Source organism: Grampus griseus, assembly GCF_964374135.1.
Source record: "Grampus griseus genome assembly, chromosome: 15".
NCBI classification, from domain to species: Eukaryota; Metazoa; Chordata; class Mammalia; order Artiodactyla; family Delphinidae; genus Grampus; species Grampus griseus.
In genome coordinates this window covers 7,915,491-7,939,711 of record NC_139009.1, presented here as the reverse complement: position 1 = coordinate 7,939,711, position 24,221 = coordinate 7,915,491, and the positions used below count along the sequence as shown (strand labels likewise).

At 44.0% G+C, this 24,221-nt stretch overlaps 1 protein-coding gene across 1 annotated transcript; it reads left to right on the top strand.

The window, feature by feature from the left end:
* The first annotated feature begins 1,762 nt into the window (after positions 1 to 1,762).
* On the top strand, positions 1,763 to 23,325 carry E2F6 (E2F transcription factor 6). The gene is made up of 7 exons (XM_082671877.1): positions 1,763 to 2,349; positions 10,930 to 10,984; positions 13,810 to 14,026; positions 15,585 to 15,741; positions 16,822 to 16,935; positions 19,293 to 19,446; positions 19,908 to 23,325. The coding sequence occupies exons 1-7, from the start codon at positions 1,840 to 1,842 to the stop codon at positions 19,955 to 19,957; spliced, it is 1,257 nt and encodes a 418-aa protein (XP_082528003.1). The 5' UTR covers positions 1,763 to 1,839; the 3' UTR covers positions 19,958 to 23,325.
* Positions 23,326 to 24,221: the final 896 nt, after the last annotated feature.

The window sequence follows — 24,221 nt, the reverse complement described above, 5'->3', positions numbered from 1 at the left end:
CTAGAAATGTCTACCTCACAGGAAGATGTGTGAAAAAGCACCTGTGATTTACACCAAGTCCAGTTATTTTTTTTTCTTCTTTCTCTGCGCTTCCATAGCATGTTATACACCTTCTAAGTTAGTACTTACGCATTCTGGTTCCGTGGGGGCCACTGGAGCACAAGGTAAGGACCCCTCAGACTTAGTTCTCTCCTCAGCACGTACTCCTGCCAGGCACAGACTCAAAAAATGCGTGAATGATTAAGTCTCAGGGTAAAAAGCCAAATCACAGGTACTGTAAGTGTCTGGAGGGCAGGGTCACGGGCCTGACTCTCTATAGCTGTGTTCATGCTCGGTCTGCAGCCTGCAGCGCCCGCCAACACCACCCCTGCCCCCGGACTCACCCACCTTCACTCCCCCAACCCCACCTCTGGCTCTAGAAAATCTAGTCACCCTTCAAGAATCTTCCCAACGATCCACAATACTAAATCAATCAGCTGTGAGGTCAAATCCTGCCTCTGCCCCTGCCTAGCCAGGACCTCGGATAATTTTTGTAAATCTTGCTAATATTTATTTTCCTGATCTGTAGATTGGGCAGAAAAATACCTATCTTTCAGTTTTGATATAAGATTTACATAAGAAAATGTGTACAGAACATTTAGCAGAATGTTAAACAGATCTCAAATGCTGGGTTATGTCTTTTTTTAAAAAAAAAAAACCCAGCCATTTCTGGTCTCCAGAGCTTGCTTTCTCAGGGGACTGTGGTTGGTAAAGGTGTCACTTAACCACTCTGGGAAATTCTCCATTCTGCAACATAATCCAATCTTTTAGAGACTTCTCCTAGATTATCCTTTATTTCAAGTCATTCGTTTAGCAAACACTTATGGGGCACTTAACTATTTGTCAGGAACTGTGCTAGATGCTGGAGATCACAGATTAAAGAATGCCTCTGACCTCAAGAAATTTCTAGTCTAGTGGGAACCCACCTTCCACCTTATGCTGGGTAGAAGCTCTTGGTCTACAGCTCAGTAGCTGCCCTCCACCCTGCACTTATCACATGGTATTACCTTTTTATATCAAACACACACTACTCCCAGTTCTAAGTAGGCTACATTCATTAATTCATTTAATCCTCACAACAATCTTATGAGGTAAGTAGCCATTAGTCCCATTTAACAGATGAGGAAACTGAGGTACAGAGCGATTAAGCAGCTTGCTTCAGGTCTTGTAAACTTCTAAGTAGGGGGAGCCAGGATCTGAAAACACACCATCTGGCTTCAGCTTTATTTTTTATTTTATTTTATTTTATTTATTCGGCATTTAAACTCCCCCTTTTATTACCTGCTTAGCGGATTTTTGGCACATGTAACCTTTGTTGTTGAAACACTCTCCTTTCTTTTCTTTAACTTAAGTTTAGTTGATTTACGATGTTGTGTTAATTACTGCTGTACAGCAAAGTGGCTCCAGCTTTAAATGTTCCTTTACTTATCTGTCCCCTCCACCGGAATCTGAGATTGTGCCAAATTCAAACGAATATCTCCTGTGCGCACCACGATTTCTGACACCTAGGGAGTCAATAGTTTATTCCTCAAATGACAAGAAGGAAGAAAAGGGAAAGGAGGAAAGATGCATGTAAGTAAACAATTCCAGGACGGTTTGGTTACCAACATTTACTAAGCATCAACACTGGGCAAGTGCCTGAGACGTGCGGAGGGAGCTCAAGAGTAAATTAACATCCCTGCGAGCTCAGAACTTTCAGTTATTAGTACCTTTAGTGTCGAGAATTCCGAGGCGACCACTGTGTTGTCCCGGCTGCCTCTTTCCTCTCGTCCCGTTCCCTTCGTCTGGAATTCCTGCTCCATGTCTTCCTTTTCCTTCGCCATCCTTTCCGCGGACTCCGCTCTCCGGGACTTCTCGGGCTCCGGCCTTCGAGAGCGGGTCTGTGTTTGGGAGCGCTCCGGCCGCGCCGGGCATGCGCACTGGGGGCGGCGCACTGCGCATGCGGGAAGATGGCGGGCCTGGCGTCCTGAGAGCCGTGGGTCACCCTGCTCTCCTCCCGCCCGCGTTCCAGCTCCCGGGGTCGTGGGGCAGCTGCGCGCCCGTCCGAGGGCCGGCCTAGCCAGGCGGCGCCTCCGGGCAGGCCAGGAGTCCAGTTCGTGCTTGGCCCCCGGGACCCGGCGGGTCGGGGGCGGTGCCCGACCCGAGCGGGAGAAGGCGGGAGAGCTCGCGGGGTGCGAGGCGAGAGGCGGCCGGCTGGGCAGCATGAGTCAGCAGCGGCCGGCGCGGAAGCTGCCCAGCCTGCTCGTGGACCCGGCGGAGGAGACGGTGCGGCGCCGCTGCCGAGACCCCATCAACGTGGAGGGCCTGCTGGTAAGTGTGTCCCAGCGACGGGGCCGGGGCGCGGGGTGGGGGGTGTCCCAGGCCCGCGGGGAGGCCGGACTGGCCGTCGTCTCGGTCGTGCGCTCCTCGAGGTGGCCCGGGACTGCTCCTCGGTCCCCCCAGCTCTCGCACTGCCCTTCGCGTCCAGTGAAGCAGACAGGTCTTTCGCTTGAGCTCTCGCCGTCTTGTTTGCGTCTGCTCGCAAACGTGTTGTCAGCCTCCTGGACTTTTCCGTCGGCTCCAGAGTAGTGTTGGAGAAAATTGCCCAGCTTTGCCCGAGACAGTTATGCTTTTGCGTCTCCACTGGACTCAGTGGGTCTCTGCAAGCTCTCTCTCGTGTGTTCTTCTCTGCAGCCTCTTCTGCCATTCTTCTTCAGGGCAGCCGCTTAAAACCGTGTCCACACCTCACACTTCCCGTTCCGCGGCTTCCCATTCAGCAAGTTATCTTTGGTCCTCTTTGACAGAGAAAGTGGGAGATTGGCTTCCCTGCCGGAGGTCAGTTTTCTCTTGTTCTGGACTAGATACGATATATTCTCCTGGAGTCTCAGGACCCTCGATGAACACATCGTTTTCCATTCCCTCTGTATTTTCGACTTCTCTGCTGGTTTCTTCCCATTCGTAGTAAATAAACATTTCCTGAGGTCCGTTTGCCCAGACGCCAGGAGGACTCAGTGCTCAAAAATAGTTGATGAGCATCATCTCTTTTAATTCCGCACAGCAGTCCTCAGGGTTTATTTTTCTTGTTGTGCAGTTGCCAAAATAGACGTGGAGCTGTTAAGTGGTTTGCCTGTCGTTAGTGAGTAGACAGGCCTGGGTTTAACCTCGCAGTGTCTGACTCCAGGTGGTAAATTCTCGACTACTTAAAATGCATCCTAAATCCGTTTCCATTGTGAAAGATCCCTCCCTTAAATTCCGTATGCCCTTCCTCCTACTGTATCTCTTCCCCTTCACAGCCATGCTTTCTGAAAAAGTTGTCAGCACTCCTGGGTCTGCTTGCTCACCTGTCATTACCACCTGCTGGGGGACCTCTGCCCTAAGCACAGCTCTGAGACGTTCTAACCAAGGTCGCCAGTCGCGTCCAGCAGATGTCTCACTCCGTACCTTCTGTAGTTTGCACATGATCGACCGCTCACTCATGTTGGACACTCGCCCTTGAACGGCCCGCCGGACACGTACTCTCAGCGCTCCATCTGCTTATATGGCCTCTCCTGTCCTCTTTTGTAAACTCCTCTTCCTTTTCCCATTCCTTCCGTGTCGGTGTTATTCAGATCTTCTACCTTCTCCACGGTTTCTTCCTGCGGGGTGTCATTCACCACTCTCGTGACTTCTGTTACTATTGGTATCGGTGGTCTTAATCTTTGAGAACTTGATAAAAGCTCCAAACTCCTACTATGGAAAAACCACTTTATTCTGCATTTAATGTCAGAAGATACACATATATCCCTTGAAGTTGTACATAGTCTTATTCACTCTGGTAGTTTCAGTTACCATGTCATGACTTCCGAATCTATAAATCTGGCTCAGAGCTTTGCAACTGTCTACTAGACATTTCTACTTAGATGTCAAACTCACGTATCTAAAGGGGAATTCATTATCTTCTTGCCTAAGCAAGCAGCAACTCGCTGTCTCCTATCGCAATAAATGGTACCACACCCACCGTACTGCCCAAGCTAGTATCCTAGGCATCATCCTTTCCTTTTCCAAACGGACCCCCTCCATTCTATCTAGTTAAAATTAATCACCAGTACTTGCCACTTCTAGCCATCATCTATATTTTGGATTGTAATCTTCTTAACCAGTTTTCCTGCCTCTCATCTTGCCCTTGATTTTTCTATATATTCTCCACATAGTAACTAACCATGATGGTCTTTTTAAAACATATTTCCGATCACGTCACTTGACTTAAAGAATCTGTCATGGTTCCCTAGTGCTCTCAGGATAGAGGAGAAACTTCTTTATGTAATCAGACCCCTGGATTTATCTTTCCTGAACTGCTTATAGTTGCTAAATTTTCCATATCTCCATATTCTCTTGGACCCCTGTGTATCTGCACTCCCCCTTTTAAAAAAACCTTTAAAGCACACTTTTCCTTGTCACCTCCCATGGTTCTTCAGGTCTAGGTTTATAGGTCACTTGTCGGCAGCCTTCCTGACTTCCCAAGACTCGGTTAAGCGCTCCTTTTGTGTTCCCAGAGCGCCCTGTGCCGCCTCCTCTCTGCACTGTGTGGCTCTTCGGTCCCTGAGCGCAGCGACTCTGTTCATTTCATTGTTACATCCCCAGCACATTTGGTGCTTCTTGCAAAAATATTTGGTAAATAGCTTTTGGATGAATGAAATAGGTACTCCGTAAATGTTTGAATGTATGAGTGTTTATTTTCCTGGCTGTAAAATGCTGATTTAAACACCTATCTCAGCATTTTTTAATTGGCTAATGACTGGCAGTATTTAGTAAACTGTGTATTATTAAACACTGCAAAAAATAGTTATGTGTACGGCTGAGTGTTTGATGTTCCCTGGGCAAATGGCTTGAAAACTGGAATTCTGTGAAGGCGGAACATGGTACTGATTAAAGATGGAACTTAGTCTGCACATTGAAAAACGAGGGAAATTTGAGTGTGTGACAAGAATGCAGTCACCGTGGGAAAAGGTATATGTCCAGAGAGCTCTTAAAGGGATATTACTCCCCCAAACAGGCAATTGGTACAAAGAAGGATCTGTGTAGAGAGATTTTTAACCAATTTAGAGGCAGTGTTTAAGATTTTAGTCCCTAAAACTTGCCTTTTATTCTATTCTTTCTCCTTTGAGGTCACAAGTTGAAAAGTGTAGGTTTTTAGTTGTGGGACTTGGAGCGCTAGTGGAGTAACTGGGAACGTGCTGCCTTGCCCATCAGGAGCTGCTGGTGCCTAGAGAGCTGTGTGCGCTGGAAGCAGCCTCAGTGGTTTCAGTTTGCGGGCTCTGCCTCTTCCCGGCTAAGATACAGACAGGCTAAGAGGCTTGAACAAGTGAGAGAGAGACAGAAGCAGCTTGAGGATTGAACAGGAAAATTTCCTAGGACGTCCAGTCTTGAGGTTTGGCTGTTACTGGGCTGTCCCTTGGCACGTTTTGGGGAAATACCTGAGCGTAGCCCCAGTGTGACTTCCTTAAAGGAACAGAAGTGTTGGCCTGCCTCCGCAGGGGTGGGTTGTCAGAACTGAAAGCAGCAGCATCTCTGCTGGCACCTGGGCAGGTTAGTGCCATAGAGGTCTGAGGGAGCATTCCTCTGAGGACGGCCATGCTAAAGATGCTGAGAAGGTCAAACGTAAGTGTCCTGTGCAGGAGCCACTGTGAAAGGCTCCCATTGGCCTAATCTGGGACAGTGTGAGCCTCAAAGTAACAGATTTTGTACTCACAGAATAAGGTAAGAATTCAGGCTCCTTGGATGTAGTTCTTTAAGTACAGCTCCTCAGGTACAGTTCCTCCAGATCTTTAGGCCTGTGAAACTAAAAAGACAAGTTATCTGACCCCTGCCCCCCCAACACACACCCAGCATACATCGTACACTGGTGGGACAGACATGGGATAACTGCTGTAGACAGTCCTGTCCATAAAGGAGAAAAAGAGGGGTCACGGAGGAGCATCTGGTCTGGAGCAGTTCTGAAATGCCGCCTGGGAAATGTGGGACGTTTTTTGATTAGGTCTCAAGGTCTGGGAACAATTCTCCATGTTCCCACCTCTCCCTCTGGGCTCCTGGTTCCACCATCTGAGCCTGTCTTTCTTTTTTCATGAAAGGTCATATCTCTTGAGTATTTGTAGCTGAGTACTTTTTTCAGCCTGCTTCCTGTCAGCATAATTTGGGGGTGTCCAGGGGCCTCTTTTCACTTTGAACTGTCTTTATCCCTTTTAGATCAAGCTGGCAGTGATTTTGCCAATGTAATTCTCTCAAAAACTATGTGGATGTCCTGTGACTCTTGTGGTTCACTCAGTAGACAAGCGTCCCACCCACAGATTTCTTTGAAATACACTCTTCTGTACCTTGGGCTCCTGCTGGGGTGGCCGACGGACAGTGCCCTGCAGCTTCCTAGAGGCCCCGTCCTTAGGTTGAGAGGATCTGTGAGGTTCATCCTTAGTCTCCTTCAGGGGCCTTTTGTGTGACTGAATGGCACTCTGAAATACCATCTTTGATCTCTGAGGACTTCACCAAGAATGGTTCAGTCTCGGGCTTCCCTGGTGGCGCAGTGGTTGAGAGTCCGCCTGCCGATGCAGGGGACACGGGTTCGTGCCCCGGTCCGGGAGGATCCCACATGCCGCGGAGCGGCTGGGCCCGTGAGCCACGGCCACTGAGCCTGCGCGTCCGGAGCCTGTGCTCTGCAGCGGGAGAGGCCACAACAGTGAGAGGCCCGCTTACCGCAGGAAAAAAAAAAAAATTGTTCAGTCTCACCTTCCCCTTTACATTCGGTTTTTCTGGTGGTGCCTTTGATTTGGTCTTTCTCAGAAGTCTTCTCTTAATTTTTAGCTTCTTGAGAGGCTGAGAATTTTTTAAAGCTACCAAGTCATAGCTTCTTTTTCTTTTAACAGTCCTTTCCTCTCTCTGTCTCTCTCTGTCTCTGTCTGTCTCTCTCTCCCTCCCTCGCTCCCTTCCCCCCTACCCAATCCCCATTAACACTGTGTGGAAATCTCCTCGGTTAGGTTACCCGGTTCATTACCATCTGCTTTCCATGGATCTGCAGTTGACAGTGTTGCTAAGTGCTCTGTCTTAGCATAACGGGGATCCCCCTTCTTGAAGTTTCTAACAAGTTCCCCTTCCTTTTGAACCCTTACTGGCAAAGTCCAGATTTCTACTGACAAACTTTTTCAAGACTGCTTAGTCTCGAACAGATTTCTTGGTAGTTATACTCTGGTTGTCTAAGAGAATGTCCTTGAGATACACACTGAATTATTTAGGGGTCTGCAGTTTACCCTCAGATGATTCAGAGAAAATAAATTATGTGTGTATAGAAAAAAAAGATAAAGCAAATGTAGTAAAATGTTAGCATTTGAAGGATTTGGGTGAGGGGTATATGGCAATTCTTGGTACTATTTCTGTACCTTTTCTGAAGGCTGAGATTGTTTCAAAACAAAAGGAAAATGGGTCTCCCTGAAAGGTGCTCAGACGATCAGTCTCTTGTTGGGAAGGGCTCGGTCGTGCCTCACCTTGACCGGGAGCTCTCTGCTCACCTTCTCTCCAGTTTCTCGTCCCTGCAGGGGTGTCGAGCCTCGCCATTCTCCTCCAGGGCAGGGTGCCCTGCTCTGTTCTGAGGGACCAAGTGCAGGGGTGGCATTTCATTTACATTTTTTTTTAATAGCTCACTAACTTCTGTGTGAGAAAACCTGTATTCTGATTTTAAAGCCATTTAAAAAGAAGAACTCCTATCTAGTCCCATTTCCTCCCAGAAAAGCTCCGAGCTTACCTGTTGGGTGTGGTTCACCAAAGTTAGAGTAATTGGGAAGGCTTGCCAGGATTGTCAGATTGAGTCTCTCCAGATGATAAATTTGTATTAGAAAACAGAAACTGAGGCTTCATAGTCTCGCAGTGGTCCTTATTGATGGTGTACCAAAGAGGGAGTCTTCACCCTGTGTCCCTGTGTCTGTAAATACTCATTGTTGTTTGTCAGTTGAAGTCATCCAGACAAGGTCCTATTTCACTCTTCCGTTCATTAGTTTAACAAATATTTACCAAGTGCCTGAATGTGCCAGGCACTGTTCTGGTTCAAAAAGGAAAACAATAACCATAGTCTCTTCTGCTTTCATAGGATTTTTACAGTTTACAAAATTTGTCATTTCATCTTCACAGTAGCTTGGAAAGTGGGTTATATCCCTACACTGTGTTACAGATAAGGGTGGGATCTCCCAGCATCTAAGAAGTTCTGGTAGTCCTGACCCGATCTTAAGCCAAGAACTATTTTGAGTATAAATGAGATGAATGTGTCATCACTGTGGGCACTTTGGAAATCTCCAGGATTGTGGGTCTGTAGGATTTATACAATCTTTATTTGGGATGTCTGCCCCTGAGGGGCCATGATGCTATTGTGATTCCTCCCAAATAAAGAGAGAGCGCTTTTGTATTCAAAGGGAAAAAAACGAATGGGTGCTGTTAGTGTCTGTTTTCCCACAGATCTCAACAGAGCCAGTATGTGGTTTAGAGCAAAGAATGTAGGGGAAAGCAAGTCATACTTTCTCATGTTACTGACTGAGGTATTATCCCTGTGCCAAGCTGTGAATAGCGGCATTCTAGATAAGGAGACCAGAGGGAGGGGGTACAGAGCAGGAAAGGTGCCCTTGTAGAATGTGTAGAGAGCAGATAGGGAGCCAGCCTGTTTGGAAACCGTTGCGTACCGTGTGCAGGACTCGCCCTGCTGCTCTAAGCTAAGAACAGAAGCCTGTTCGCAGCAAGGCACCTGCTCTGTAGCCCTGTCTGTGCATTCTCAGGATTTGTTCAGACGCTATAGTGATTGAAGTAGTGTGCTGCAGACACGCAAGCAGCAGATCGTGGACTGAATAGAAAACTCATAGACAGACCATAATATTTACAACAAATTAGGGTATTTGTTGATGTGTGTTTCAAATTAGTGTGATGAGGATGGATTTTTTTTCACTTAAGAATCTTGCATCAGTAGTTCAACTCCATCTCATACTGTTTTAGCAGAAGGGTTGAAAGTAAAAATAGCAGTGACAGTTGGTCCTGTTGGTCTGATGTTTGCCTTGAATAGGACTGCCCTTCAGTGTGGCACTGTTGGATACTGTCTTCACAAGTCACTGTTAGCACTGTGCTGAGAGCTAGCGGGGCAGAGTCCCTGCCCCAAGACGGGCTCTCCCGACTGGTTTTGCACCCAGCAGATTTGCGTGTAACAGCTAAGTTAATGTTACAGTGGAATTCTGTTCCAGGGGAATTATTCCATATCGAGTTAGCTTGCTGACAGATGCTGTCACCTTGTCATAGATGGTAAGGGAATCATTGTGCTGAGGATCGTGACACTACCAGCAAAGAGCTTCTTAGCTGCTCACCTCACCTTCAGGTTTCCGCACCTTCAGTCTTTTTGCCGCATTGCCACCACACTTAGATTTCTAAACCATGAGCTGGACGACGTCGTATCTTGTTCAGAAATCTGTGGTGATTCAGCACTGGTTACAGCAGAAAGTCCAAACTGTAGCATGACTTCCATGGTCTTCTGTGTCGAGCGTGGTGCTAGCATTCCCGTCCAGCCTTAGTATCAAGTTGGTTTTGCGCTGGCCACCCAGGTGGCTTCTCAAAAGGTGCCAGGTGATTTATATTTCCATACCTTTGTTCATTTCACTTCCTGCCCCAGGAATTCTGTCTTTTTCCTCCCTCCTCAACCTCCCATAGGTTCCGGCAAATTCTGGCTTGTCTTCCAAGGCTCAGCTAGGGGTCCCCTTGCCTGTGAATCCTTGTGATCCCCTCGCTGGGTGCATCCAGAGCGCTGTTGTTTCCCTTCTTAGGGCACCTTATGAAATTCACTTATCCCAGTTTTGCTGCGGCCCACTTGGGGGCCAGTTTTTTTCACTTACACAGGAGCTAAACCTGCTCACAGCTTGTCTGGAGACACGTGGCATCATTATACATACTTTGTTGTAAGCAAGAGGCCAATATTCTGTTTATTAACCTTAGCTTAGGTTTTATTTATTTTTTTGCAAAAGCAATTTTTAAATATATTGCAAACATTACTACAAGTTTATATAAACTTTCATAGCCTCCAAATAGCTGGTAAAATGGTGAGCATTGATGGTGGAGCTACTGCTAATTTCCTGGTCATCTCAGGAATTTAAAAGAATTTTTTTATGAATCTTAATACCAAAGTCTCTAGTTATGTAGCATGCATTATTTTCCATGATTAGAAATGCTGTTTTTATATTAATTATCATGGGAATGCATGGCTGCCTGTGAAAGTTTGTGAGCACTTTTCTTGGAGCCATTCTCACTTAATTAGCGAGGAGTGAGCATTTGTCACTTTGGACGTCTCTTAGATCTCTACTGCGCTTTCCAGAGTCAGGGACAGTGTCCTGATCCTCTCTATTGCTTTTTATCCTCACTACCTGATACAGTTGATAGGTGAATGTCTATTTAGTAATAAAGTCTCATACTCCCCACTCCCCCCTGCACCATTCCTCCCCCACCGCCGTCTCTTTAACTACTACTTCCATACTTATGGAGGCCTATGCAGTTTCAGAAATTCAAGTCGATGAACATTGTCAGATGTGATTACAGTTAGAGTAGATATAGTTTAGAAGGAAGACTGGTTTTCTCACACCAAAATTATTACCCCAGGGTGAAAAAAAAGACTTTTATATTATCCAGAAAAATGTTGTTCATTTGCATTGCTTCTGCTTTTTTTTTTTTTTTTTACCCTTTTTGGCCCCTTTAATCTGTAAACAAGGCCCCTTATGCACGCACGTTAGTTCATATAAAGAAGATTAACCACTGTGCCGCTATTAATAAGAGATGGGCAATAATTATTAACAATTCTGCTTTTATTTTTTGCTATTCATTTGCTTGTATTTAAATTACTAAGTTTAAATTTCTGTATCTTCTTTTTTCCAGCCATCAAAAATAAGGATTAATTTAGAAGATAATGTACAATATGTGTCCATGAGAAGTAAGTTGATTCGATTCCTGAATCAGTTTTAGGTTTTGTAGTTTGAACTTCATATGATTTAAGTGATTTATTTTAAATGCACACGAGTTGATGAGTAACTTAAAATGCATTGTTTGTACACTGAAATGTAAAAGCTTGGAATTTCAGCGAAAATTCCTGAGGTTGTGGGCTGTTAACGTGCACCAATGCCAGTTTATTCTCCATTGCTTTGGAAATGTCATTTTTAAAACAGAATGGTCTCTGTCGGGGTATTTTCCCAGAGTTCTGTGAGAGCAGTTGTCACCGCAAGCAGAACTGAAGGCAGTTTGGCAGCAAGCGTGTGGACAGTCTTTGGCCTTCCTGGTTTCCTTTGATTCCCTGTGCCCTTCCCATCTACTTCTGCCGTGGATCAGTGTTCAGAGTCAGTCAGGTAGTTCCCTGTCTTTCTGAAAATTGTTATGACAAATGGCCCCGCCCCCGTTTCTTCTTAATTTGGTGCTAATCTCGGTGGGTAGGTGGTGCATAGGTGCCCACGAGGAACCGTAACCTCAACCTTCATTTCTCCCCGGCCCTGCCACAGTCCCACCCGTATCTGGCCCCCAGGTTTGGCCAGTTTTACTCTGGAAGCGTTTCCTTCGTCTGCCGCATACCACCAGCTTACACTCATGTCTCACATTTACGGAGCTTGTACAGCGCCTGGCCTGTATTAAACTCTTTGCATGGATTATCACAACAACCTTTCAAAACTCAGGTTTGGATGATTATTCCCATTTGACAGATGAGTAAACTGATGCCCAGAGATTAAGTAACTTGCTCAGTCAGGATTCAACCCCATGCTCAGACTTGAGCCCACAGTCTTACCCACGGGTCAGGCTGCTGCTTCTCGGGCAGGAAGCAGTGGCCTGGCCATCTAAGTCAGTCACCGGCTCCAGGCTCTTCCACCCCCTCGCCTCTTCCGTTCTACTGCCCGTGTGATCTTTTAATACAGCAATTAGATGATGGTATCACTCAACCTAAACTTCTGCAGTGATGCTCTGTTACATATGGAGAAAACCCTGACTCCTCATTTATTTCTATTAAATTCTATTAAGAAACAAGGCAGAGAACGGACAGACAGATGCACAAGGCCCTTGATGGCCATTTCCCGCTCCACTTGGCAGCCTCATCTCCCAGTACTCTGCACCCTCCCCTCCATGCTGTACAGCTGTGGAGTCCCTACAAACGCCATGTTCTCACACGGGGCTCTGCTGTTTCCTGCGCCTCACTCACCCCCGTCGCCCTCCACCTTCCTGTCCATCTTTCTATGCTCTGTTCCCAGCACACGCCCATTAGGAGGCCTCCCCTGTTTCCCACTCCAGTTAAGGTTTTATTTCATCTTATGTAACTTTGAATCCCTCTGGCACACTCATCTCAGGGTTTTGGGTAGAGTTCCTGCTAGACTGTGGAACATGGAACGCCTTTGTTTTGGAGACCATTTTAATCATGTTTATATCCCTTCAGCAGCTGTCACGTTATAGGTGTTCAATTAATATCTGTTCTTTATAAAATGACTGGCATGATAGGAATATACTTATCCTGAACTTATAAGACCATGTCTTGTTAGTAATTTAGTATCATTACAGTTGACCCTTGACTGACAGGGTTTGAACTCTGCAGGTTCACTTAGATGAGAATATTTTTCAGTAGTAAAGACTGCAGTACTAAATGGTCTGGTTGATTGAATCCGCAGATACGGAGGGCCACGATAAATTATACGCAGGTTAACTCCTGCGTTGTTCGAGGGTCAAATGTAAATGTTTTTAAAGCCAGAGTTTCTCATTTGTAATCTTCCAAGATATGTTGTAGAATTGTGACTATCTTCTGCTTCCATTTTTTTAAAAGTTTAATTCCTCTTTAATCCTGTTCAATCTTAAGTATAGGAGTAGTCTCCACATGGAAGACATTTACATTATAAAATATGTACTTTTTTTTCTTGCAGTAACCACCAGTGGTCTTTAAACTGAATATGACATTGTAGAGGTTCTGGATAAGGGCATTTTTGATTGAAGATAGGATGACTGTTTCTTTTGAAGCATACTGTGGTGTGCCATGAAGTAGAAAAAAAGAGTAATCATGTACTCCACACCAGAAGGACAACTAAATTATTCATGAAAGTTATTTCCTCTGTACACTAAACCATAAGAACTTTTTTCCTAGTATCAAATTGGGAAAGATGAAAAGAATGATAATATTCAGTTTCCCCCTTCATTTAGTTAAGTTAATACAGGGTAGTGAATATTTTAAAAAATAGTTATGTCACTTTTCCTCAAGGTATAATATCACAATCATCCTAATCGGAAGACTAACTTGAGCTCTTCCTGACCTTCATCAGACAGGGTAACACTATGACGTGTATAGGAACATTTTAAACGTTTTTTATTTTAAAGCCAAGTCTCTAACTTTGCTTTATAAAGAATTTCCTAACTTGAAGACCAAATGAGAAATTTAATTTTAAAAATCATTTCTAATCCTGTTTCAGATAGTGGTGTGGATGCAAGTGCAGACTTAGCACTTCGTGTCTGATATGGTGCCGTGATGCCTTTTAAATTCACGTATTCAGTGGAAACTGGTTGCGTATTTCAAATACTCCTTTAAGTCTAAAGCCTTTGTTTACCTGCAATAGGCTAATACATTTTTATCCAGTTTGAGAAATCGATTTCCTAAAAATTAGCTCTGATTTGGTCAGTGTGTAGAATATCTGTAGGTGTCTGTGCTTACTGACCAAGAATAAATAAATGGTTTTTTTAATGAGTTGAGAAGGAAATGCTGTTTTAAATTTTATGAATTGTGTTTGTTTTGTTTCCCAGAAGCTCTAAAAGTGAAGAGACCTCGTTTTGATGTATCACTGGTTTATTTAACTCGAAAATTTATGGATCTTGTCCGATCTGCTCCTGGGGGTATTCTTGACTTAAACAAGGTTGCAACAAAACTAGGTGTACGAAAACGAAGAGTGTATGACATCACCAATGTTCTGGATGGAATTGATCTGGTTGAAAAGAAGTCTAAGAACCATATTCGATGGATGTGAGTTGTTTTCAAACTTTTCTTCTTCTTTTTTTCCCCTTCTTATTAAGTGACAACACTGTGCTTAAAACAAACTAGTTACTAGCAATGTCTTTTTCCTACTTGGTACCAATTAAAAGCCATAGACATAGAATATCATTCCAATATTATGGAAAAGTTAAATGGAGTCATGATTAGTTTTAAGAATTTCACTTTTCAAGATAAGGGGACATCTGATTTGTATAGGAATTTTAAAAAAATATTTCTTCAGTTCTAATTGATTATTGACATCAGGGGGAAAGCAGTTAAGGCTGTAAAACGGTGGTTCTTCCACTGTCGTGTCATAAACACTTAGATGCCTCCCTCCCCAGGGGCTGTAATTCAGTTCTGGGAGAAGACAGATACCTACCTTCTTAACAACTACCCCCAAGTGATTATGGTGCATATCATACTTCGAAACACAATGCCCTGAATGTAAAACAAAAAATCAGGAGACTTAATATCTAAAAGTCAATAGCTAAAGACTTAACATATGATTAGGAGGGATCTCATGGAAAGAAGACTTTATGGTATAAATGTAGGGGTGTGTGTGTGTGTGTGTGTGTGTCCACGCATGCACATGTGCAGGGAACGCGCACAGGAGGAAGGCTGTTATACTCACAATAGGCAAGTATTTTGGATCAGTAATAAACAGTTCCAGCATATAAGTACGTAAAGACCTTTCAGGCAAGTGAAAAATCTACCAACAAAGATCATTAAATGATTCTCAGTAATTAACTTAGCTATTAGAGGAAAGGGATTCATAAAGGACGTTATTTTTTCAATATTATGGAAATGCAAATTGGATTCTAATTTGACCATGTTTGCTAAATGACATTAACATTTTAGGGGTTAATATCAGATTGTGTTCTGAATCACTAATTAGAATCAGATTTGAGAACTAGCAAGTGAAAGAAAGGTAAAGTGGTAACTGCCTTTTCACTTTTTATTTTCTATAAAAATTGAAGAAAAGAATGAATATTGGTTGTTGCTCAGGTCGTGTCATATTGGGGTAAACAGTAATAAAGAAAATATATCTTTAAAAAATGATCATTATATTCAGATAGAACTGGATAGAATACGCACAGTGGGGAAAAAATAAAGACTTATAGAATTTTAGCAGGAGAACTATCATTTGGCCAATATATCTTATTTTTCATATGTAAGAACTAAAGGTTTAAAAGATCATAACTTGTCAAAAGTCACGTGAGAAGTAGAGCTGGGCTGAAACTGGGTGTTACTGACTCAGTTCAGTGCTCATTAAACTTCATTAAGCTTTCCCTACTACTACTAATTTCCACAGGGTTATGATGTTGGTTTTGTTTTTAAAGTCTCTGTGTAAGGGAATAGAAATGGGGACAAAAACCGGGAGAAATAATGGTTGTCCAGAATAATGGGAGGGAAGGACTGGAGTTCAGTACCTGGTTTGTGTCATTGTGGGAAACACCTGGTGTAAACGTTTGGAGAAGCTCCAGTAACGTAACTTGTATTTTTTTGTAATCTCCTAGATGTTATTGATGGTGATCTTTTTCTTTTAAAGAGGGTCTGATCTGAGCAATTTTGGAGCAGTGCCCCAACAGAAGAAGCTGCAGGAAGAACTTTCTGATTTATCGGCGATGGAGGACGCTCTGGATGAGTTAATTAAGGATTGTGCTCAGCAGCTGTTCAAGTTAACAGACGACAAAGAAAATGAAAGATATCCTTTAACTCTGTGCCTTTAAAAAAATTCTCCTTCCAAAGCAGATTACTTTATATGGTAGAGTCAGCTTGGGGATTAATTAATATATTTAAGATACAAAATAAGACCTTTAGAAGTGAGTGAATTGCCATAGAAATGGTACTTAAATTGCCATTCTAGTCCACAAAGCATAACACGCAGCTGAATATCGTACTGCTCCTAAGTTCAATGTCTCTGGGACCAGAGGGGGAGATTTGTCTTTGGTACTGATCTCCTCCCGGGTCTCCTAGACTGTTTGGCTGCCCTGTTCCCCACACGGAACGGGTGAACACCTTTTGAGGTGTCGCTGATTCTGAGCTGTTCCGTGCTTCAAGTTTACTTAGACTCTACCCCAGTCAAAACTCCCGTTTCCACAATACAGTTATTAGAAGGAAGGTAAATGCTATTACTACACTCAATCAAAAGATGTGTGGAATAAGGGGGAAAAAAAAGGAATGCTGGGGAAACCCAGTAAATCATGTAACTGGTAAAAATTTCAGGCAACACAATAAAAGGAGATGGGAAAAATTCAGGTAGCGAGATGGAAAATAATTTTGGATGAGGGAAATCCCATGAGTACATCATAGTCCTGAAAAACTGGTTCTCTAAGTTGTGTCTCCTACTTACCGATTCTTTCCACCTTACATTTTAGGACATTCTCATCAAAACTCTGAATATTTTTTCCCAAAGGTTCTCACAGTAAGATCTCGCAATGCATAGGGAAGGGCGGGGGGAGGTTTGATACCTTCGTGGGTTGTATTTGTTTTAGAGGTCCAGACTTCATTAATATTTTTCTCCAGAAAGTGTCGTCATCACAATAGTATAGTTTAAAGGGATTCTTCAAGTTATAAATATTGTAAAACACTTAATAAAATCTTAAGGATTGTTTATGAAATAATAAGAACTATATATGAAATAATTTTTTCCTGACTGCTTTCCTTAATTGTGAGTTTGTATCCCATAAAAACTAATGATATTCTAAGATTACACTTGGATTCATGTATTATAAGAGATAAATGATCTCCCCACTCTGCTTAGAGACCCTTGACTGATTTTCACACTAGCATATGTGACGTATCAAGATATTCATAGCATTCAAGCCTTCCATGAACAGATTGTAATTGCAGTTAAGGCTCCGGCAGAAACCAGGTTGGATGTTCCAGCGCCCAGAGAAGTAGGTAGCCTTGCATTTTTAAGGTCTTAAAGGGAGGCAGGCCAGTTGCTTAGGCTGTGCTTTATTGCAGTCCCAGCCTTATCACCAGTGTGTGCGTGGTAGCTGCATACCTGATACAGCTTGAGGCACTTTACACATTCTGAGCTGTTTTGCGTAACACAACAGACGCGGTAGCCATGATTATTATCCTTTTAAAGATGAGGAATCTGAAGCACAGAAAGATGAGTTACTTCCTCACCATCCACAGTAAGCGACAGAACCACAGTTCACACCCAGGTAGTTTGGGTTCACAGTCTGTTCTTTTTTTTTTTTTTTTTCCCCCCCCGCAGTCTGTTCTTAACCGTTGTGCTCTCATGCCTCTTAGAGGACTCCCCGGGGACTGCCTCAGTGTTACGGTTCACTGTCAGCGGGGGCTCTAGGGAATTAACTCACTAACCAAATTCATAAAAGACTGTGAATAAAAGAGAACACTAAATGACACATTTAAAATGAAAAGTAAAATTGCTTTGTAAATGAAAAGACTGTCCGCTGTCAGCTGCTTGTAGGAAAGTTTGTACTGAAAGATACTTGTCATCAGAAGCTTGCGTGGTAAGGGTGGAATCAGAACGAAGGAGTGTGACCATTAGGACAGATCCAGTGCTGACAGCCTGATAGAACTGTCACTGCTGAAGTCATCACTTCACTGCGATAGGGACTTAACTCCCTCATCGTGAAGAAATCCTCGCCACCCACCTTTCCTTTTATCCCCAGAAGGCCACTGTCCATGTGAGACCCCAGTTGCTACTTGACAGTGTGTTACAGACGGGCGAAGGAACAGCTCTCGTTGATTCCAGTCACACTCACGTTGTGACTTCTTGCTGACGCTTCCTAGGTGTGTTATTTAGATTTAGGTACATTCCGAGTCTCCTAAGTAACACTTATCTTTAATATGAATCATTTCACATGTTCGCATTCACACATCATCACTAATCTTTCAATACGTCCTTCCTTGGGGGCACGATAGTCCATTCTGCAGTGGCTGACGGGTTTTTGGTTCTTTCCCTGTGCTGTGAACTGCTTCAGGCTGTAATTGTCAAATCTTGCTGAGCCTTCGATCGTGCCCAAGATGTCTCTTAGATCCCGTTCAAAAGCTGAGGAGCGTGGGCCCTCTTGCCAGCCATTCTCAGCAATAAGGAAAGACAGTGGGACCGATAGACACAGAGTCCGACTCCAGGGAGATCTGGGGATCTAGTCCTGGTGGAGATGGACTGGCCTGTGGGTCAAATCCAGCCTGCTGGCTTTTTGTAGAGAATTGTTTTGGGACACAGCCACGCGCCCGTTCGTTTAGATTTGTCTCTGACTGCTTTCACTCTAGAATGGCAGTTGTGTGGTTGTGAGAAGGATGGCATGGCCCACAAAGTCAACAGTATTACCTCGCGCTGCACAGAGACGTGGGCAGCCCCTGGCTGAGTGGACTATGAGGTCCTCAGCTGCCGCTTCTGGGCAGCTTAGTGGTTTCCCTATTGCTCAGAAGTATCTGTCGAATTGCACAACGTGTACCGTTCAAACAAGACCTGGCCTGCGCGTCTAGGAGCTGAGCAGATGTTCTTCAGCGCACCTGCCTGCTGCCGGGAAGCTGTGGAAGGTGGCCCTTGAGGTTGGGAGCCCCTCTGCTGTGAGATCACAGGGTGGTGTAGAGCAGGGGCACCTGGTACCAAGCCCAGGCCTAACCACAGGAGAGGGGAGAAAATAGCCTTGACTATTGAACCCACTCGCATCAAAACAACAGAGAATCATCTATAACCGGGACTGTTCCTTACGAGTTTAGCATAATTCTCAGTAGAAGTACCCAATTTCCTGATATCTTTTGGGTTTTAATGTTTTAAATTACAAGAGGTATATTTTGTCTTGATCTCATCCTCTTTTTCAAGTGGATGGAAGAATGGTCCTTTCATTTAGCTCAGTACCTCTTCAGGGGTCTGACATCTTAACACAGCCGTATCATTTGAGTCTGCGGGGTGTTTTAGATTTCTTTGTCGTCAAAATACTGATCTTTGAGTCTCAAGTACAGACTCCTTAAAGGGGTCATGTCTTGAGTAGAGAAAGACGGGCTCCTGAGTGCTGAGGGGGCCCCTCCTGGCTCTGAAACCACTGCTGCACAATCAAGTAACTGTGTTACCTGTGTGAACTGGCCAGTGGCTTCCTGTGACCCAAGCTAACTAATAAATACGTGATTTTCCCAAATATGTGACAGAAAGGAAACTACCTGAATGAGAATTTTCGAAAGTGTCCCTTGAAACTTTTACACTTCTAGTAAGTGAAAAAACATAATTAATGAATTCTCTCATTCATCTAGATGTTTCCTGTGTCTTTGCTAGGACTCTATCACGGTCCATATCAGGAGCACTCAGGGGCCTATCGATGTTTATCTATGTGAAGTGGAGCAGAGCCACCCAAGCAGTAGCGTGTCGGACGGTGTCGGCGCCTCTTCATCTGAAAGCAGACATCCAGAGCAGCCCGGCCCTGAGAAAGGTGAGTGACCAATCTTGTCATTAGGAAACTTTTAAGGTTTTAATGATTTTTAAAATAGATAGAGTTTTATAAATGAATATTATGGCCTTATAGGTATTTTTACTCTTCCTAGCTACAAAAACATGAGTTAAAAAATTACAGGGTAATTCTTAACTGTAGTTTAGACTGTTTCTGTGTAGTTTTGATAGCCGTGAAAACTTAGAATTGTAGTTGGTCCCAGAGTGTGGTCTCTGTAGAGAAGGCTGTTTGCATCCTCTGACCCGGCCTCTCAGGCACATGCTTGAGTTCTCGTTTATTCTTGTGAGACTCAAAACATTAGCCTTATGCCGTTAACGTAAGAATATGCTTCTTGACCGAGGTCCTCCTATTTTTTTTTAAGCACTTGAATTGTATGTTCTATTACCTGTCTGCCTTTCATATCTTCACTTAGGAGGGTTTCTCTTGTGCTTGTTATTTTTCAGAAGAAAACCCTCCACAGCAAAGTGAAGAACTGCTTGAAGTGAGCAATTGATGGCATTTGAGGATTCGTGCATTGAGTCTTTTGGGGACATCCTGTGTGGATGAATTATGCATTAGATGTGATTCTCAGAGCAATAAATCATCCCAGACATTTTCTCAGTAGCAGCAGTAAGGCCAGGAGTACCTTCAAGTAGTTCACTACTTAGATTACTGAATAATTACGGTTTCTTCATTTGGAAACAACTCTTTTTATAATTATTCACTGCTTTTTGTCAGTGAAATAGACATTTTGCCTACTGAAATTACTAAATCACCCAGAGTATCACTGAAACAGACAGGCAGGCTGGATGGACAGTTCTCAGTGGACCTTGCCCTTTGCTGCGTGGATCATGTGTCATTATCACAAAAGAAATTGCCTTACACGGGTTCATGTCTGCAGTGGATGGGTGTACGCACGCATCTGGACATGATGTCTTTGTATATATTTGTATAATGTTTAGATCACTTATGAAGTACGTCGAAGTGAAACTTTTCACCTTTGTACAGCCAAAATGATGTATATATGGAAAGTAACAGACATATTCTCTAATTGCTGTGGTATCTATAACTTATTAGAATCCTCTGGATGAGGGTTAGAGGAGAGTTTTTCCCAAACTTCTACATGTAGAAGTATCATAAATGTGCTATACATTTAAAGTTCATGGATTTAATGAAGGTATTTCAGTATGGTTCCCAGCGCTAAAATTGGACTTTAAGCTCCCTACAGAGTCATTGTGTCTGAACAGACTGGTGGCATGCCCCAAGCTTTAGGGGCGAGTGTACAGATGCCATCAGGTCATGGCTTAATTCCTTGCAAGACATGAATTCAATCATGATGAGAGTTGGCAAGTATTTTAACCTTCCTTGCAAGCAGGGTTTATGTATGTTTCTGTATGCAGCCTTGCTCTTCAATCAAAGGGGATCTTTTACTTACGATGAGTTAGTGGTACCTGCCCTCTCTTCAGCTCCAGTCCCACGTTTCCAAGTACCTAGCTATTTCTACCTCATTGGGTAAGTCATTTACCACTCTGTGCCTCAGTTTACTCAGTAGTTTACCATTAGACTGTGAGCTCCTTGAGGGGCTTTGTCTTAATCATTGTTAAACCCAGCGACTGGCACCACGCCTAGCACATAAAAAGTGCTCAGTAAATGTTTGAACAAATCAGTGAGTGAGTGAGTGAGTGAGTGAGTGAATGGTCAAATTAGACTAATAATCCTTGGCTTATATAACGTACAAGGGTTTTGTGTCGTTCAAATTCATATTTTAAACTTCTCTTACTTTCAAAGAAAGAATTGAAGCAACGTGAAATTAAGACCATGTGTAAAGAGTTGGCATAGGAATCAACAATCAAAATACTGAAAAATAATGCTGAGCATTGAGGACTGGCACACCTCTGAGCTCCAGCGGCTTTTGCGGCCCTGTCCCTCTGCTGAGCTCCAGCCTCTCCCCTCCTCACAGACCGTGCCGGCTGCCTGTGTCGGCCCGGGACTGCTTGCCGTGCTGCTTCTCCTGGGCGCTTGTGGTGAACCCGAGAGTTCAGCAGAAAGGGCGTGTAGAGATCGGGTGCTCCGTGCAGAGGTCCAGGCTCTGCCTTGTAGATTTGGCAGTTGTCGGTCCTATGTGATGCTAAACGTGAGAGTGGATGAGGTCACCTAATGAGAGGGTACAGCAGAAGAGGGGGAGGCCCGTTAACATTTATTTTAAGGGGAAATACAGAAGAAAAGGCTTTTCCTGAGAAGGAATAATGAGAGGAAGGGAAAATAAACAACTAAAGAAGGCGGTGCCCCGAAAACCAACAAAGAAAGCAGGGCCACAGGTGATAGCATCGTTTCTAAGCAGCAGTTCCTTACTTGTGAAATGTGACAAATGCTCTACTTTGCAAATTGCTCTGAGAGTAAAATGAGATCTTGTAAACGAAAGTCCTTTGTGAACTGTAGACGTGTTGCATAAACGAATCTCTCTCCTGTCACTCCAACTGCTGGTGTTGGTTTCTTCTTTCTACAGCTGCTAAGGTACGCATCCCCAGAACTAGCGTCCAGGGTTCTTCCTCCCCCACTCTGCCCTGAACATCACTACCCATCTCTCTGTGCGTACAGGCGTACCTCATTTTATCGTGCTTCGCAGATGCTGTGATTTTTAAAAATTGAAGGTTTGTGGCCACCCTGTGTCCAGCAAGTCTGTAGGCGCTATTTTCCCAGTAGCGTTTGCTCATTTCATGTCTCTGTGTCACCTTTTGGTAATTCTTGTAATATTTCAAATGTTTTCGTTATTATTATGTTTGTTATAAATATAAAACTTGAACAGATGAGGAGCTGCTTCTTATTGATGAACCAAGAAAGTGGTTTCTTGAGTTGGAATCTAATCCCGGTGAAGATGCTGTGAAGATTGTTGAAATGACAACAGAGGATTGAGAATATGACAGATGTAGTTGAGAAAGCAGCAGCAGGGTTTGAGAGGCTTGATGCCAATTTTGAAAGACGTTCTGCTGTGGGTAAAATGCTAGCAACCAGCGGTGCAGGCTACAGAAAAATCATCCGTGAAAGGAGGGGGCTACTTCATTGTTGTCTGACTTCAGGAAATTGCCACAGCCTCGTCTACTAACCTACAGCCGTGTCTCCAGTCAGCTTTGTTAATAATGGTAGAGATACCTTATTAATATCTGATGTCCGTCTCTCAGACCTCTGTGTCTACCAGTTAATTCTGAAGGTGGAAGGGGAAGAGGGACGTTACCTACTGGGAAAAGAAACCATAACAGACTTTGCACTGGGGCACCCGTATTAGCAAGGATTAAATTCAGATGCAAGTAGCAGAAAAACCCCAAAATAACAGCAGCTTAAGAAAGATACAAGTTCATCTGTCACATACAGGAAGTCTGCAGATAGTCCAGAGTTGGTGTGGCCTCCAAGGGGTCAGGGACCAAGTTTCCTTCCAGGTAGTTCTTCCTTCAGGCTTGGCTTCCATTTCCGAGTTCACTGCAAAGTCCAGGAGAGCTGCTGGAGCCCCAGCCGTTGTGTCTACATACTAGCCAGCAGGCAGGATGAAGAAAGAGAAGAAACGTACGCTTCTCCTTGAGGACACTTCCTGCCGTTCACTTCACTTTACATCCACTGGCCACAATTTAGCCACTTAGCTTTAGAAATGTAATCTTGGGTACGGGGACAGCCACGTGCCCAGCTGACAGCTGGAGCTCTGTTGCTGTTGAAGAAGAGTAGATACAGGGTGTGGTTAGACATTATTAGATCCTATTCTCCCCTCTGGGCAGGAAGATGACCTCTAGTGAGACCACATGACTAGTTCTAGCCAGTTGGCTATGAAAGGAGGTGACGTGTGAAAAGACTACATGCAGTTCTGCAGTAGCGCTTCCCGCCCCAGTAACCAAGAAAGCCACAGGTTCTAGGTGATGCAGCTATAAGATCCTGGAGTCTCCATCAGCCTGGATCCCCAAGAGACGGCGTGGAGTTGCCCTGCCCATCTGCATGCAGTGTGAAACGTGCCAAATCATGGGGATCTATTTGGAGCTCATTGTTGCTGCAGCATGACCCAGCCTGCGCTAACTAGTATGTCTGGGGACGACTAGCAATGTCTGCCGCAAGTCAGTGAATGAAAGACTCAAAAACAGCCTCACACCAAACCAGTGTCATACCTTCAGCACACTCCCAACTTGTCAGTTGCTTATGATCAATAAAATGGGAGTATTAATACATTTGTTGGCCACTAGCGTCATGGGAGGCTAACACAAATTTGTGTAATGATTGCCATCTAGTGGAGAGTTCCGAGTTTCCAGATTTCTTCACTTATTTCCAATTAAGCAGATGCTGCTAGAGAATAGCATTGACTTTAAATTTACAGACCCCGTTCTTGTTGATAAAGTGAATTCACACTAGTTCTCACATAGAGGTCACAACTGTTAAGATATCAGCATTATATTCTAGCTGTGTCCACATCTAGATCATGTTCTTGCCGTGATCTAGTCTGCAGAGATCTTGAGTGTCTTCACTCCCCTCAGAACATCGCATTGGCCCATGACTTTGGATCTGTTGAGCAGGAAGTAGTAAATGCCTTAGATGTTTCAGTAAGACGTGCGTGTTCCAAAGACGGTATGACAGACACTCTTAATACCAAGTACAGTATCAGGCAGGGTCCAGTAGGAAAGCCATGGTGGGTATCACGTCAGAGGTGAGTTAATACAAGAAGGCTGAGTAGCAAAAAAGGGCCTTGAGGTAACATATTAACAATTCAGGAAGCAGCTACCACCCCTAGGATAAAGCAGCGTTCC